At 37.4% G+C, this 18,888-nt stretch overlaps 1 protein-coding gene across 3 annotated transcripts in view; it reads left to right on the top strand.

Annotated features, from left to right (window-relative positions):
• The window catches only part of LOC121387518 (band 3 anion transport protein-like), a 166,164-nt gene that overhangs the window by 124,958 nt on the left and 22,318 nt on the right, over window positions 1-18,888 (top strand). For all 3 annotated transcript variants that reach the window (XM_041518663.1, XM_041518664.1, XM_041518662.1), the window contains 2 exons: window positions 7,611-7,785; window positions 10,941-11,240. In XM_041518663.1, coding sequence (XP_041374597.1) covers window positions 7,611-7,785; window positions 10,941-11,240 — 475 coding nt within the window. The remainder of the gene's footprint in view (window positions 1-7,610; window positions 7,786-10,940; window positions 11,241-18,888) is intronic.

The raw sequence follows: 18,888 nt of genomic DNA, 5'->3' as shown, positions 1-18,888 counted from the left end.
GCAGGGAGTCAGTCCAGGTCAGGATTGTGTTTGGTTGATCACCGTTCTTTGTTTTCATGTAGAGTGTGGGTGTGGGTAATTTTTGGCATGCTTCCATCAGAGAACTGTTCAAGCATGCCTCTCGTGGGCACAACCTCTGAGAGTTCTGTGCATGACAGGATCGTATAGAGTAATTGTTTTCCTTATTATACTGACAATTAATAAAATAAATAAAAATTAGTTTTTTTGTGGGGTTTTTTTTTTGGGGGGGGGGGGGTGTTCCTGTTTGTTTCGCTCTTGTTTTTTTTAGGAGGGTTTGGTGGGAGGGGCGATATATATATATGTATGTGAACATGTTTTGTATGCTAACAGTAATTATGATTTTTGTATTATTTTAACAACATGTACCAACATGTTGTGTTATAAGTTAAGCATGTTTTAAATCCTTTGCAATATATCAAGTACCAGTACGGATATGAGCTGTAGGAAGTAAGTGTTGTAAATATACTGTTAGAAATTTTCCTTTCGTGCCTGAATTCTAAAACTTGAAATAAAAGATACATGTACATGGAAGTATGCCTATCGAAATATGTTGAAGAGCTGAAGATAAGCATATTGGTGGATGGACTGTTGAGGAAGGAAGGAAATGGTTTATTTAATGATGCACTCAGCACATTGTATTTTACGGTTATATGACGTCAGACACATGGTTAAGAACCACACTGATATTGAGAGAGGAAACCCGCTGTTGCCACTTCATGGGCTACTCTTTTCGATTAGCAGCAAGGGATCTTTTATATGCATCATCCCATAGACAGGATAGCACCTACCACAGCCTTTGATATACCAGTCGTGGTGCACTGGCTGGAGCAAGAAATAGCCCAATGGGCCCACCGACGGGGATCGATCCTAAACGGATCGCGCATCAAGCGAGCACTCCACCACCGGACTACGTCCCGCCGCCGGACTGTTGAGAGGTTGGTGTTGATGGCGAAACGTCAGTGTCTCCAGTACACCTGTAAAACCAGGATAGTTCTTGTTGATGGCGAAGCGTCAGTGTCTCCAGTACACCAGTAAAACCAGGATAGTTCTTGTTGATGGCGAAGCGTCAGTGTCTCCAGTACACCAGTAAAACCAGGATAGTTCTTGTTGATGGCGAAGCGTCAGTGTCTCCAGTACACCAGTAAAACCAGGATAGTTCTTGTTGATTGATACAGGAAGAACTGTTGAGAGGTTGGTGTTGAAGGTTGAAGCGTCAGTGTCTCCAGTACACCAGTAAAACCAGGATAGTTCTTGTTGATTGATACAGGAAGAACTGTTGAGAGGTTGGTGTTGAAGGTTGAAGCGTCAGTGTCTCCAGTACACCAGTAAAACCAGGATAGTTCTTGTTGATTGATACAGGAAGAACTGTTGAGAGGTTGGTGTTGAAGGTTGAAGCGTCAGTGGCTCCAGTACACCAGTAAAACCAGGATAGTTCTTGTTGATTGATACAGGAAGAACTGTTGAGAGGTTGGTGTTGATGGCGAAGCGTCAGTGTCTCCAGTACACCAGTAAAACCAGGATAGTTCTTGTTGATTGATACAGGAAGAATTGTTGAGAGGTTGGTGTTGATGGCGAAGCATCAGTGGCTCCAGTACACCAGTAAAACCAGGATAGTTCTTGTTGATTGATACAGGAAGAACTGTTGAGAGGTTGGTGTTGATGGCGAAGCGTCAGTGGCTTCAGTACACCAGTAAAATCAGGATAGTTCTTGTTGATTGATATAGGAAGAACTGGATGTTACAAGACAAAAATCAGACAATGTGGGACAAGAACGGGATGATTGGCAGAAGGATTGGATGATGTTAAGATAAGCATTGAATGAGAATGATTAGCTGACCCAAAAGATAACTTTTAATAATGCAAACAGGGATCAAAGAATATTATCCATATGGTTCAACATAACCAAGTTAATAATAATCATATGAAGCACATGTGTAATAACAAGTGTAATGACGTAATTTTGGGAAGCGACGTCATAACGTGACGTCGCTTCTCCAGTCTTAGCTCAGACTGTGCATTTGAAATGTCACTTTATTTCGTCGTCTCCTTCTAGTTGTGGCTGAAATATTTTGAGTTAAGTCTTGTTATTCATAAAGAAAACAACAATAATAATATGGCTAATAGAGAAATTATTACACTCGTGTTTGAGTCGTACTGAGTTTACGAAACTCGCTCTCACTTGGGCAGTACAAAAATCCTGACACTCGTTTCAGTACGACTCACAAGCTCGTATAATAATTTATATATATTAGGCAAGATCTGGATAATATTAAATTATTTGAAAACATGAAGTGTCAATTGGCAGGATTTGAACTTACTGCACCGAATCACATGGCATTCAACAGTCTTTGATATTAACTACTCGGCCACCATGCAGGAATTCCACATACAAACAACGTAAGCCCAATTAATCACAGTTAACAATGTGTACTGTCAAACACATGGTTCGAAAGTAATAGTGTAACAGTTTTGAATTTACTATTAAGAAAGTTTTAAATTGCAACTGGGCTAATGACACACTCAGGGAATAACAGTCCACCAGCAGAAACATCAACTCATTAATTATAATACATAAAAAGTAAAAGTATAAGTTGGCAGGATCTGAACCTACATGTGTACTGCACTGACTCAAATGACATTGAATAACTTGGAGACAAAAACAGAATGATTCAGTGATGCTGAGATCAGATATAATGAGACAACTATGTGCCAGTGATTGAAGTACATCAATGGTGATTGGATAATATGGGCCAGTGATTGAAGTACATCAATGGTGATTGGATAATATAGGCCACTGATTCAGTTACGTCAACTGTGATTGGATAATATATGCTAGTGAATGAGTTACTACAACGGTGATTGGATAATATGGGCCAGTGAATGAGTTACTACAACGGTGATTGGATAATATGGGCCAGTGATTGAGTTATATCAACGGTGATTGGACAATATGGGCCAGTGATTGAGTTACATCAACTGTGATTGGATAATATGGGCCAGTGATTGAGTTACGTCAACGGTGATTGGATAATACAGGCCAGTGATTCAAGTACATCAACAGTGATTGGATAATATTGGCCAGTGATTGGATGACCTAGGACAAGGATTGGATTATTTGAGGGTGGAGTGATAATATGAGAAAAGATTTGGAAGATTTGAAACAAGAATTTAATATGAGACAAAGATTACATTGTAATATAATTTATATGTAACAAGAACTATGGGACTAACATTAAATCATATGGGACAAGGTTTGGATTATATGGGAAAAGGATTGCATGACAGACTCAAATCTCATAACATAGATAAAGAATGTGGTTTTTTAAAAGATGCTGACATGATGATATGATATTTCAACTCTTGCTTTAGTCTGTCCCTTCTAAGACTGAACTGAAGCAAGATTAGCTTAGTGTATTCATATATTAAATTGTAATTATTAATATTACACTGATTTCAACTTATTTTCGTGGTTATATCCAATTAAGGTTCAAGCACGCTGTCTTGGGCACACACCTCAGCTATCTGGGCTGTCTGTCAGGACAGTGGGTTAGTTGTTAGTTTGTTAGTGGTTAGTGAGAGAGAAGAGGGTGTAGTGGCCTTACACCTACCCATTGAGCCCTTAAGAGCTCGCTCTGGGTTGGAGCCAGTACCGAGGTGCGAACCCTGTACCTACCAGCCTGTAGTCCGATGGCTTAACCACTGTGCCATCGAGGCCGGTTTAATATTACAGTATTTTTGTGTGTGCTATAGGTTTCTAACGTCCTTATTCTGGTTAATATAAATTATTATTGCTAGTATAATGTTGGCACTTTAGTTCTTAAATAGCATTTTAAGGGCTTTGATATGTATCTTACTTATTTTTAGTATGTTAATCATACATGTATGTTCCTGGTAGAAACTTGAGAATAATGATTAGTTAATGTGTAGTGCATGGCATTGAAATAATGGTTTATAACAGTGTTAGAAGAGCACGTGACAAACTGGGTTTGTTCTTGTTGTTGTACTTATGGTGTTTTGAGATTTAATAGTCTTATAGAAATCTGTTTGACTTGTATATTTATTTATTTATTGTACATGCATGCGTCTTAGTTATTTTTCTGTGTACGTCATGTGAGCTGGCTTATTGTGTGTGTGTATCTGGATGTGTAATTGAGTGTATATCTGTATATATATACGTCTTTGGTTTTATTTATGCACATACCACTGTTCCACTGTTTACAGTACACAAACCAACAATAACATCAACTAGGATTAGGCTGTTACATGTAAGTAATTTTTAGTCTGTTTTACTGAAAATCTTTTACTGGTATGATACAGAATAAAGTATAAACAAATTGGCAACTTCAAAAAACAAACCATGCATGGATGGATGGTTTTAGCTTGAGTAATTATCAGTGGCTAGTTGATTTTGTAGTTGTGTTGTCAACTGTATACATGTAGTTGTATGTACTGTTTGTCTATCAAAGCACAAACCTAACTTGAGTTTGTAGTAATTTTAATCATTTATTATATTATTAATGTTTTTATAATTTGCAGATTTTTTAGAAACCATTAACACATTAAGAATTAACCTGATTGCACTTAGTACAGAGCTTCTAGATTATGGTAGCCCCACTCCCATGGCTAGTGATATTCAGTGTTGGGCTAGTAAATAACTACTATTGCCATGCCAGACAGGGCTTCTAGATTATGGTAGCCCCACTCCCATGGCTAGTGATATTCAATGTTGGGCTAGTAAATAACTGCTATTGCCATGCCAGACAGGGCTTCTAGATTATGGTAGCCCCACTCCCATGGATAGTGATATTCAGTGTTGGGCTAGTAAATAACTGCTATTGCCATGCCAGACTGGGCTTCTAGATTATGGTAGCCCCACTCCCATGGCTAGTGATATTCAATGTTGGGCTAGTAAATAACTAGTATTGCCATGCCAGACAGGGCTTCTAGATTATGGTAGCCCCACTCCCATAGCTAGTGATATTCAATGTTGGGCTAGTAAATAACTACTATTGCCATGCCCGATGGTTAGTAAATGTTTTTTCATCAAATGTTGCATTTAAGTCTGTTTTGTAAATATGAATATCCTTCCTCCTCCACCCATAGCCCACCCCTCTATAATCTCCTTTAGGTGACATGTCCGATTATTCCTATTAGTAAAATTGTATTTACTTAAAGTAGGGCTTGTGCATTTTCAATCATGGCTAGTAAAACATTTTAATCACTGATCCCATGGCTAGTGGATATTTATAATAATTCTAGAAGCCCTGTTAGTATTAATCAGTAGGTCTTCATAATTGGAGCACTGTAGTGTGTACTCATCAATATAATACATTAATATATATATATATTTATATATATATATATATATATATTTGTGATCTTTTCTTTTTTTAAAACTGATACATTATAATATCAAAATGTAAAATGCTGTCACATGTAATTAAGTCAGCGAGATGTGAGTTCTGATCGTTTCTCAGTTTCAGATTTTTTATGTATAATAATTTTCATAAAGTAGACTGGATTTAATTGCAAATGATGAAAAATTACCTTTTCCTCAATACATCTTTGAGTTTCAGCTCTTTAATAAAATAACATAATATCCCTATAATATTTCATGTAATTAAGAGTAAGAACAAATTATATAAAAAAAACTAAAAAACAAACGACAAACATCATCAATGTTGTTTATATAATTTGTTCTTACTCTTAAATACAGGTTAAAATCATATACTTTTTTTTCTGAAACTTTAAGAACATGTTTAAGAATTAAAGAATATGTAAACACAGATTATAATTACATTGATGAAATTTACTTTTTATGACATGTGAATAGTCACTTGATTGTATGGAATCCATGATGGTTCACACACGTACAGTTACAATGTTGAGTATCTTTGTACATACATCTTACATGTTTATAAAACTGATGGAATCAAACTTTACAGTTTAACTTTAAAAACTCCGATTACACATTGTCAAATAATTGTGACTGTTTATATTTTACTTTTGTAAATCTATTTATGGAACATTCTGTCTGTGTATGAATATACATGTACTTGTAATTTACAAATCTATTTATTGAATTGCTTATAAATAAACAGGGTAAAAAGCAAAACGAAAAAAACCCAACATTTTCTACCAATTAAATTTTACTTTTGTGAATCTGTTTTATATAAAAAAGATTTAACCTATATAAGAATACACATGTATTTATTAAGTTGTTGGAATCATACTAGAAAAACCAAAAACCAAAACAGCAAAAAACAAACAAAGAAACATACAAACAGAAAAACTAAGTTGGAACCGATTTTATTCTGAACAATAAAAGAAAATCAAATATTTTAGTATATATATATCTCTTGTTTCATTATAAAATTGACTAAATCACTACAATACATATACTGACACTGGGAGCCTAAACTGCCCAAAGAAATTGCTAATTTTAATAGACACAAAAGATTATGGGATTCAGACTGACTACTTTTATATATAAGATAATGGGATTCAGACTGACTACTTTTACGATTCAGACTGACTACGCTTATATACAAGACAATGGGATTCAGACTAATTACATTTTTATACAAGACAATGGGATTCAGACTGACTACTTTTATATACAAGACAATGGGATTCAGACTGACTACTGTTATATACAGGACAATGGGATTCAGACTGACTACTGTTATATACAAGATAATGGGATTCAGACTGGCTACTTTTATGTACAAGACAATGGGATTCAGGCTGACTACTTTTATATACAAGATAATGGGATTCAGACTGACTACTGTTATATACAAGATAATGGGATTCAGGCTGACTACTTTTATATACAAGACAATGGGATTCAGGCTGACTACTTTTATATACAAGACAATGGGATTTAGGCTGACTGCTTTTATATGCAAGACAATGGAATTCAGGCTGACTGCTTTTGTATACAAGACAATGGGATTCAGGCTTACTGCTTTTATATACAAGACAATGGGATTCAGGCTGACTGCTTTTACATACAAGACAATGGGATTCAGGCTGACTACTTTTACATACAAGTCAATGGGATTCAGACTGACTACTTTTACATACAAGACAATGGGATTCAGGCTGACTACTTTTACATACAAGACAATGGGATTCAGGCTGACTACTTTTACATACAAGACAATGGTATTCAGGCTGAGTACTTTTACATACAAGACAATGGGATTCAGACTGACTACTTTTACATACATTTTTAAAAACTAAATTAATATTTGCATTTATTTTTGTTCAGTATACTGTATTGTTGTGACTCTAGAACTTTAGATCACACTAATTTGGGCACAGCAGGCTTTCTGTCTGTTCTGAACACACCAGCTAGGGTCTTTTTAGTGAAGTAATGTTAACAATAGCTGGTAAAATGTTGTACATATTCAGAAATGTATTTCTAGTATTTTATCTAATTACAGCTGAACATTGCATTCATTTTGAGGTGAAATGTTTTTAGGTTGTCATATTTGTACTTAATTTGGGCTTGCTAATTTTGGGCCCAGCCTTTATCGCCTCAGCTCTTGTGTAATTTAAAGCCGTGTGACTCTGTTTTGCAGGCACCAGAAAGAGAAGTTTCATTTGAACTCAATGTCATCGAGCAGTTTCCTGAATGTAGCCTCATCACACGCGCTCAACAAATTGGCAAAAAGTGACGAAAACGTCTCAAACTCGAGAGACAAAAAGGAGTCGGCCAAATTGGAAATGGTCAAAGTTGATGTTGATAACAACATGGTAATTAACTGACCATCAGAAAACAGTGACATATTATTATTATATATATATATATATATACCTGCCTAAAATAACCAGAAGGGGCTGCACAGTGGCATAGGAAGGTGTCAAAAAGTGGAAGGGGCACACTTTTATATTTACACACTTTTACACTATTATAAACCACTTATAAAGCAAAATATCTGAAAAGTGGGGGGGGGGGGGGGGGCACACTTTTATATTTACACACTTTTACACTATTATAAACCACTTATAAAGCAAAATATCTGAAAAGTGGGCGGGGGGGGGGGGGGCACACTTTTATATTTACACACTTTTACACTATTATAAACCAAATATAAAGCAAAAATCTGAAAAGTGGGGGGGGGGGGGCACACTTATATTTACACACTTTTACACTATTATAAACCAAATATAAAGCAAAATATCTGAAAAGTGGGTGGGGGGGGCATATTTTATTAGTCGGAAACATCTTACAATGCAGCAAACTCAGGAATGTTTCTTTAAGCTATATTGATGTTATGAAATCATAAAGCTGTGACGTCATACCCTATGGTGGTTTTTAAGATTTCTTAGCGATAGGATAGATTCAAAAATATGGTCTCTGGTTATTTTTTCTTAATGTACTGAGATGTTGTTAATTTTGAGGAGTATATTTTCCTTGTTTTTATTTTTTAAAGCTATCTTAGCATTATGAAATCATAAAGCTGTGATGTCATACCCTATTATGGTTTTTACGATTTTGTAGCGCTAGGATACATGTAGCTTCACAAATATGGTCCCTGGTTCTCTTTATTTAATGTACTGAGATGTTTTTAACAGCTTGATTTGAGGAGTATGTTTTCCGCGTTTTCCCTGGTTGTTTCTAATGTACTGAGATGTTTTTAACAGCTGTTTTGAGGAGTATATTTTCCGTGTTTTCCCTGGTTCTTTTTAATGTACTGAGATGTTTTTAACAGCTCTGTTTTGAGGAGTATGTTTTCCGCGTTTTCCCTGGTTCTTTCTAATGTACTGAGATGTTTTTAACAGCTCTGTTTTGAGGAGTATGTTTTCCGCGTTTTCCCTGGTTCTTTCTAATGTACTGAGATGTTTTTAACAGCTCTGTTTTGAGGAGTATGTTTTCCGCGTTTTCCCTGGTTCTTTCTAATGTACTGAGATGTTGTTAACAGCTGTGTTTTGAGGAGTATATTTTCCGTGTTTTCCCTGGTTCTTTCTAATGTACTGAGATGTTTTTAACAGCTCTGTTTTGAGGAGTATATTTTCCGTGTTTTCCCTGGTTCTTTCTAATGTACTGAGATGTTTTTAACAGCTCTGTTTTGAGGAGTATATTTCCTGTGTTTCCCCTGGTTCTTTCTAATGTACTGAGATGTTTTTAACAGCTCTGTTTTGAGGAGTATGTTTTCCGCGTTTTCCCTGGTTCTTTCTAATGTGCTGAGGTGTTGTTAACAGCTCTGTTTTGAGGAGTATATTTTCCGTGTTTTCCCTGGTTCTTTCTAATGTGCTGAGATGTTGTTTAACAGCTCTGTTTTGAGGAGTATGTTTCCCGAGTTTTCCCTGGTTCTTTTTAATGTACTGAGATGTTGTTAACAGCTCTGTTTTGAGGAGTATGTTTTCCGCGTTTTCCCTGGTTCTTTCTAATGTACTGAGATGTTTTTAACAGCTCTGTTTTGAGGAGTATATTTTCCGTGTTTTCCCTGGTTGTTTCTAATGTACTGAGATGTTGTTTAACAGCTCTGTTTTGAGGAGTATATTTCCTGTGTTTCCCCTGGTTCTTTCTAATGTACTGAGATGTTTTTAACAGCTCTGTTTTGAGGAGTATGTTTTCCGCGTTTTCCCTGGTTCTTTCTAATGTGCTGAGGTGTTGTTAACAGCTCTGTTTTGAGGAGTATATTATCCGTATTTTCCCTGGTTCTTTCTAATGTACTGAGATGTTGTTTAACAGCTCTGTTTTGAGGAGTATATTTTCCGTGTTTTCCCTGGTTCTTTCTAATGTACTGAGATGTTTTTAACAGCTCTGTTTTGAGGAGTATATTTTCCGTGTTTTCCCTGGTTCTTTCTAATGTACTGAGATGTTGTTAACAGCTCTGTTTTGAGGAGTATATTTTCCGTGTTTTCCCTGGTTCTTTCTAATGTACTGAGATGTTGTTTAACAGCTCTGTTTTGAGGAGTTTATTTTCCGCGTTTCCCCTGGTTGTTTCTAATGTACTGAGATGTTTTGAGGAGTAACAGTTTTCCCTGTTCTTTCTTGACTGGAGTTGTTAACATATTTTCCGTGTTTTCCCTGGTTCTTTCTAATGTGCTGAGATGTTTTTAACAGCTCTGTTTTGAGGAGTATATTTTAGTATGAGATGTGTTAACAGCTCTGTTTTCCGTGTTTTCCCTGGTTCTTTCTAATGTACTGAGATGTTTTTAACAGCTCTGTTTTGAGGAGTATATTTTCCGCGTTTTCCCTGGTTCTTTCTAATGTACTGAGATGTTTTTAACAGCTCTGTTTTGAGGAGTATATTTTTTCCGTGTTTTCCCTGGTTCTTTCTAATGTGCTGAGGTGTTTTTAACAGCTCTGTTTTGAGGAGTATATTTTCCGTGTTTTCCCTGGTTCTTTCTAATGTACTGAGATGTTTTTAACAGCTCTGTTTTGAGGAGTATGTTTTCCGCGTTTTCCCTGGTTCTTTCTAATGTGCTGAGGTGTTGTTAACAGCTGTGTTTTGAGGAGTATATTTCCTGTGTTTCCCCTGGTTCTTTCTGATGTACTGAGATGTTTTTAACAGCTGTTTTGAGGAGTATGTTTTTCCGTGTTTTCCCTGGTTCTTTCTAATGTACTGAGATGTTTTTAACAGCTCTGTTTTGAGGAGTATATTTTCCGTGTTTTCCCTGGTTCTTTCTAATGTACTGAGATGTTGTTTAACAGCTCTGTTTTGAGGAGTATGTTTTCCGTGTTTTCCCTGGTTCTTTCTAATGTACTGAGATGTTGTTTAACAGCTCTGTTTTGAGGAGTATATTTTCCGTGTTTTCCCTGGTTCTTTTTAATGTACTGAGATGTTTTTAACAGCTCTGTTTTGAGGAGTATGTTTTCCATGTTTTCCCTGGTTCTTTTTAATGTACTGAGATGTTTTTAACAGCTCTGTTTTGAGGAGTATATTTTCTGTGTGTTTCAGACTGGCGCGGACGGTGTGCATATCGGTATCACTCCGACGGAGCAGAGCAAGAAGAACGTCCAGGACATCATGCGTCGCATCCCGCCAGGGTCCGAGGCCAGCACGGTGCTCGTCGGCCGCGCAGACTACCTCGAGAAACCCACCATCGCCTTCGTGCGGCTCGCCAGGGGTACGATCCTCGAAAACCTGACGGAAGTGCCTCTACCGACGCGCTTCATCATCATTGTACTCGGCCCCGAGAAAGGTGGCATGGACTACCACGAAGTGGGCAGGTCAATATCCACGCTGATGGCCAACCAGGTAAAGTAGTGACAATCACAGTGTGTGTCTGTGTGTGTGTGTGTGTGTGTGTGTCTGTGTGGTGTGTGTCTGTGTGGTGTGTGTCTGTGTGGTGTGTGTGTGTGTGTCTGTGTGGTGTGTGTTTGTGTGGTGTGTGTGTGTGGATGGGGGTGTGTGTGCAGGGCTCGAAATGCAGTGTTAGTACATGCACCGGTGCATGCTGTTTTTGTGTGTGCATGTAACTTTTAAAACTGGGTGCACGCGGTGCATGCTAATATTTTTCAAGTACTGTTTATTGCGTATACTAGTATCCTGTTGTCTACCAGATTCAGACTCAAGTTGTTGAATTTTGCGTATGCATTTCGTAATCTGTTCGCCACATGAAAATGATAACTTTTATCTTATGGGTGCATCCATTTTGTATCCCATAATCCTACTTACAACAATGGCGCCCTTTCGGTCATTTCTGTGAAATATATTTGCGAAAATTGCCGGCAATATCTCGGTTATATCTGTGAACGGTATTAGGGAAGGTGGTCGAGACCGACCTTGGGGTATCCACGCGCATAACACAGTTGTTGTCGTCACTGACAAATTGAACTCCGCCAGATCTGTGATCAATACAAAGCACCGTAACTGCCTTGAACATTTTCGACCACAGATATGGGCACTTGATCAGATGATTGCGAACGTGCAGGTGCATTACTCGCGTAGTTGACTCGAAGTCGGCCAGTGATTATTTCAATCGCAACTTCTCGTCAAATTCCGTAGGTTAATTTATATTATACCAACAGATCTTATCGAGTTAAAAAAGTTGATAACTTGCTTAATACAAAACAAGTTGATAACTTGCTTAATACAAAACACAAATATTCGTACGTTTTTGTAATAGGCCTATTATAGATTTCTGTAAGGCGTTTACTTTTGTAAGGTGAAATTTTCAAATTTGATCAAGAATCAGTAATAAATGCAGTTGTATAACGTTCCAGTACTGTTAATAAATAAATATAGGTAGTGCTGAATAATTCCAAATAACATGGTATAAAAACAAAAAACGAAGTTGCCTTATTTTTGGTGCATGCAGAATTTTAATGGTGCATGTAACTTTTTTTTCAGCATGCACCTGGTGCATGTAGATTTTTTTTTTCATTTCTAGCCCTGGTGTGTGTTTGTGTGGTGTGTGTGTGTGGATGGGTGTCTGTGTGGTGTGTGTGTGTGTGTGTGTGTTTGTGTGTGTGTGTGTGTGTTTGTGTGTGTGCTAGCGCGAGCTCAACATACACAGCCAAATGCCAGTTTTGCCATGTTATTTATTGCACAAGTTTATAGTGCTCAAAGAGTATTAAATTATACCATGAAACTGTGTTTTCTTAATCAACAACACAGGCCTAATTCACAAAGCTATCTTAATCAACATCACAGGCCTAATTCACAAAGCTATCTTAATCAACATCACAGGTCTAATTCACAAAGCTCTCTTAATCAACATCACAGGCCTAATTCACAAAGCTCTCTTAGGTTCTCTTAATCAACATCACAGGCCTAATTCACAAAGCTCTCTTAATCAACATCACAGGCCTAATTCACAAAGCTCTCTTAGGTTCTCTTAATCAACATCACAGGTCTAATTCACAAAGCTCTCAATCAACATCACAGGCCTAATTCACAAAGCTCTCTTAATTAACATCACAGGCCTAATTCACAAAGCTCTCTTAATCAACATCACAGGCCTAATTCACAAAGCTCTCTTAATCAACAACACAGGCCTAATTCACAAAGCTCTTAATTAACATCACAGGTCTAATTCACAAAGCTCTCTTAATCAACAACACAGGCCTAATTCACAAAGCTCTTAATCAACATCACAGGTCTAATTCACAAAGCTCTCTTAATCAACATCACAGGTCTAATTCACAAAGCTCTCTTACTCAACATCACAGGTCTAATTCACAAAGCTATCTTAATCAACATCACAGGTCTAATTCACAAAGCTATCATAGGCTCTCTTAATCAACATCACAGGTCTAATTCACAAAGCTATCATAGGCTCTCTTAATCAAGATCACAGGTCTAATTCACAAAGCTATCATAAGCTCTCTTAAGCAACATCATAGGTCTAATTCACAAAGCTCTCTTAATCAACAACACAGGCCTAATTCACAAAGCTCTCTTAATCAACATCACAGGTCTAATTCACAAAGCTCTCTTAATCAACATCACAGGTCTAATTCACAAAGCTCTCTTAATCAACAACACAGGTCTAATTCACAAAGCTATCTTAATCAACATCACAGGTCTAATTCACAAAGCTATCTTAAGCAAGATCACAGGTCTAATTCACAAAGCTCTTAATTAACATCACAGGTCTAATTCACAAAGCTCTCTTAAGCAGCATCACAGGTCTAATTCACAAAGCTCTCTTAAGCAACATCACAGGCCTAATTCACAAAGCTCACTTAAGCAGCATCACAGGTCTAATTCACAAAGCTCTCTTAATCAACATCACAGGCCTAATTCACAAAGCTCTCTTAATCAACATCACAGGTCTAATTCACAAAGCTATCATAGGCTCTCTTAATCAACAACACAGGCCTAATTCACAAAGCTCTCTTAATCAACATCACAGGTCTAATTCACAAAGCTCTCTTAATCAACAACACAGGCCTAATTTACAAAGCTCTCTTAATCAACATCACAGGTCTAATTCACAAAGCTCTCTTAATCAACAACACAGGCCTAATTCACAAAGCTCTTAATTAACATCACAGGTCTAATTCACAAAGCTCTCTTAATCAACAACACAGGCCTAATTCACAAAGCTATCATAGGCTCTCTTAATCAACATCACAGGCCTAATTCACAAAGCTATCATAGGCTCTCTTAATCAACAACACAGGCCTAATTCACAAAGCTCTCTTAATCAACATCACAGGTCTAATTCACAAAGCTCTCTTAATCAACATCACAGGTCTAATTCACAAAGCTATCATAGGTTCTCTTAATCAACATCATAGGTCTAATTCACAAAGCTCTCTTAAGCAGCATCACAGGTCTAATTCACAAAGCTCTCTTAAGCAGCATCACAGGTCTAATTCACAAAGCTCTCTTAATCAACATCACAGGTCTAATTCACAAAGCTCTCTTAATCAACATCACAGGTCTAATTCACAAAGCTATCATAGGTTCTCTTAATCAACATCATAGGTCTAATTCACAAAGCTCTCTTAAGCAGCATCACAGGTCTAATTCACAAAGCTCTCTTAAGCAGCATCACAGGTCTAATTCACAAAGCTCTCTTAATCAACATCACAGGTCTAATTCACAAAGCTCTCTTAAGCAACATCACAGGCCTAATTCACAAAGCTCTCTTAAGCAACATCACAGGTCTAATTTACAAAGCTCTCTTAAGCAGCATCACAGGTCTAATTCACAAAGCTATCTTAAGCAACATCACAGGTCTAATTCACAAAGCTCTCTTAAGCAGCATCACAGGTCTAATTCACAAAGCTATCTTAAGCAACATCACAGGTCTAATTCACAAAGCTCTCTTAAGCAGCATCACAGGTCTAATTCACAAAGCTATCATAGGCTCTCTTAATCAACATCACAGGTCTAATTCACAAAGCTATCATAGGCTCTCTTACGGTAATCAACATCACAGGTCTAATTCACAAAGCTCTCTTAAGCAACATCACAGGTCTTATTCACAAAGCTATCATAGGCTCTCTTAATCAACATCACAGGTCTAATTCACAAAGCTATCATAGGCTCTCTTAATCAACATCACAGGTATAATTCACAAAGCTATCATAGGCTCTCTTAATCAACATCACAGGTCTAATTCACAAAGCTATCATAGGCTCTCTTAATCAACATCACAGGTCTAATTCACAAAGCTATCATAGGCTCTCTTAATCAACATCACAGGTCTAATTCACAAAGCTATCATAGGCTCTCTTAATCAACATCACAGGTCTAATTCACAAAGCTATCTTAAGCAACATCACAGGTCTAATTCACAAAGCTATCTTAATCAACATCACGGGTCTAATTCACAAAGCTATCTTAAGCAACATCACAGGTCTAATTCACAAATCTCTCTTACTCAACATCACAGGTCTAATTCACAAAGCTCTCTTACTCAACATCACAGGTCTTATTCACAAAGCTCTCTTAAGCAACATCACAGGTCTTATTCACAAAGCTATCTTAAGCAACATCACAGGTCTTATTCACAAAGCTCTCTTAAGCAGCATCACAGGTCTAATTCACAAAGCTATCATAGGCTCTCTTAATCAACACCACAGGCCTAATTCACAAAGTTCTCTTAGGCCCTCTTAAGCAACAGCACAGGTCTAATTCACAAAGCTTTCTTAATCAATATCACAGGCCTAATTCACAAAGCTCTCTTAAGCAGCATCACAGGTCTAATTCACAAAGCTATCATAGGCTCTCTTAATCAACACCACAGGCCTAATTCACAAAGTTCTCTTAGGCCCTCTTAAGCAACAGCACAGGTCTAATTCACAAAGCTTTCTTAAACAATATCACAGGCCTAATTCACAAAGCTCTCTTAAGCAGCAGCACAGGTCTAATTCACAAAGCTCTCTTAGACTCTTTTAATAAACATTGCAGGCAAAATTCACAAAGCTCTCTTAGGCTATCTTAATAAACATTGCTGGTCAAATTCACAGCTCTCGTAGGCAACATCAAAGGTCCAATTCACAAATCTCTCTTAATCAACATCACAGGCCTAATTCACAAAGCTCTCTTAATCAACATCACAGGCCTAATTCACAAAGCTCTCTTAGACTCTTAACATCAAAGGCCTAATTCACAAAGCTCTCTTAAGCAACATCACAGGTCTAATTCAGAAAGCTCTCTTAGGCTTACTTAATAAACATTGCAGGCCAAATTCACAAAGCTCTTGTAGGCAACATCAAAGGTCTAATTCACAAAGCTATCTTAATCAACGTCACAGGCCTAATTCACAAGGCTCTCTTAATTCACAAAGCTCTTATTCAACATCACAGGCCTAATTCACAAGGTCTCTTAATCAACATCACAGGCCTAATTCACAAAGCTCTCTTAATCAACATCACAGGCCTAATTCACAAAGCTCTCTTAATCAACATCACAGGCCTAATTCACAAAGCTCTCTTAATCAACATCACAGGCCTAATTCACAAAGCTCTCTTAGGCTCTCCTAATCAACATCACAGGTCTAATTCAGAAAGCTCTCTTAGGCTCTCTTAATCAACATTGCAGGCCAAATTCACAAAGCTCTTGTAGGCAACATCAAAGGTCTAATTCACAAAGCTATCTTAATCAACATCACAGGTCTAATTCACAAAGCTATCTTAAGCAACATCACAGGTCTAATTCACAAAGCTCTCTTAATCAACATCACAGGCCTAATTCACAAAGCTCTCTTACTCAACATCACAGGTCTAATTCACAAAGCTCTCTTAATCAACATCACAGGTCTAATTCACAAAGCTCTCTTAAGCAGCATCACAGGTCTAATTCACAAAGCTCTCTTAATCAACATCACAGGTCTAATTCACAAAGCTCTCTTACTCAACATCACAGGTCTTATTCACAAAGCTCTCTTAAGCAACATCACAGGTCTTATTCACAAAGCTATCTTAAGCAACATCACAGGTCTTATTCACAAAGCTCTCTTAAGCAGCATCACAGGTCTAATTCACAAAGCTATCATAGGCTCTCTTAATCAACACCACAGGCCTAATTCACAAAGTTCTCTTAGGCCCTCTTAAGCAACAGCACAGGTCTAATTCACAAAGCTTTCTTAATCAATATCACAGGCCTAATTCACAAAGCTCTCTTAAGCAGCATCACAGGTCTAATTCACAAAGCTATCATAGGCTCTCTTAATCAACACCACAGGCCTAATTCACAAAGTTCTCTTAGGCCCTCTTAAGCAACAGCACAGGTCTAATTCACAAAGCTTTCTTAATCAATATCACAGGCCTAATTCACAAAGCTCTCTTAAGCAGCAGCACAGGTCTAATTCACAAAGCTCTCTTAGACTCTTTTAATAAACATTGCAGGCAAAATTCACAAAGCTCTCTTAGGCTATCTTAATAAACATTGCTGGCCAAATTCACAGCTCTCGTAGGCAACATCAAAGGTCCAATTCACAAATCTCTCTTAATCAACATCACAGGCCTAATTCACAAAGCTCTCTTAATCAACATCACAGGCCTAATTCACAAAGCTCTCTTAGACTCTTAACATCAAAGGCCTAATTCACAAAGCTCTCTTAAGCAACATCACAGGTCTAATTCAGAAAGCTCTCTTAGGCTTACTTAATAAACATTGCAGGCCAAATTCACAAAGCTCTTGTAGGCAACATCAAAGGTCTAATTCACAAAGCTATCTTAATCAACGTCACAGGCCTAATTCACAAGGCTCTCTTAATTCACAAAGCTCTCTTATTCAACATCACAGGCCTAATTCACAAGGTCTCTTAATCAACATCACAGGCCTAATTCACAAAGCTCTCTTAATCAACATCACAGGCCTAATTCACAAAGCTCTCTTAATCAACATCACAGGCCTAATTCACAAAGCTCTCTTAATCAACATCACAGGCCTAATTCACAAAGCTCTCTTAGGCTCTCCTAATCAACATCACAGGTCTAATTCAGAAAGCTCTCTTAGGCTCTCTTAATCAACATTGCAGGCCAAATTCACAAAGTTCTTGTAGGCAACATCAAAGGTCTAATTCACAAAGCTATCTTAATCAACATCACAGGTCTAATTCACAAAGCTATCTTAATCAACTTCACAGGCCTAATTCACAAGGCTCTCTTAATTCACAAAGCTCTCTTATTCAACATCACAGGCCTAATTCACAAGGTCTCTTAATTAACATCACAGGCCTAATTCACAAAGCTCCCTTAATCAACATCACAGGCCTAATTCACAAAGCTCTCTTAGGCTCTCCTAATCAATATCACAGGCCAAATTCACAAAGCTCTCTTATGCTCTTAATAAACATCACAGGCCTAATTCACAAAGCTCTCTTAGGCTCTCCTAATCAACATCACAGGCCTAATTCACAAAGCTCTCTTAATCAACATCACAGGCCTAATTCACAAAGCTTTCTTAAGCAGCATTGCATTGTCCTTGCAAGTCTCTTTTTTCATTGTACTATGAAATTGCAAAATTACGATAATTTATTGAATTAGGACTAGCAAGTTCTCGGCCTAATAAGGGATTTTACTATGAAATGTATAAAATCCATCGTTGATGGGTCATATTATGTTATGGCATTGGTCATCCATAAACGTTTCATTTCCAGAGCATCTCTTTCTTATCAGTTCATATAGCATTATCAAACCTTGCATGCAAGTACAACTTGGGATGGTGGTGTGTTGCATCCCATAACTAGGTCACTGTGACCTACGTTTCATACATTACTGTATTAAAAGAAATCCTTGTCTGGGCCATATCTTTCTTATCGGTTTATATACATGTAGGGTCATCAAACCTTGCATGCAAGTACAACTTGGAATGGTGGTGTGTCACATTCCATAACTAGGTCACTGTGACCTACTTTTCACACATTACTGCACATTAAAGGAAATCCTTGTCAGGGCCATACATGTATCTTATCAATTCATATTGGATCATCAAACCTTGC

The sequence above is a fragment of the Gigantopelta aegis genome, chromosome 13, assembly GCF_016097555.1.
Source record: "Gigantopelta aegis isolate Gae_Host chromosome 13, Gae_host_genome, whole genome shotgun sequence".
In the NCBI taxonomy this organism is placed as follows: domain Eukaryota; kingdom Metazoa; phylum Mollusca; class Gastropoda; order Neomphalida; family Peltospiridae; genus Gigantopelta; species Gigantopelta aegis.
This window is presented reverse-complemented; position numbering and strand designations above follow the sequence as displayed.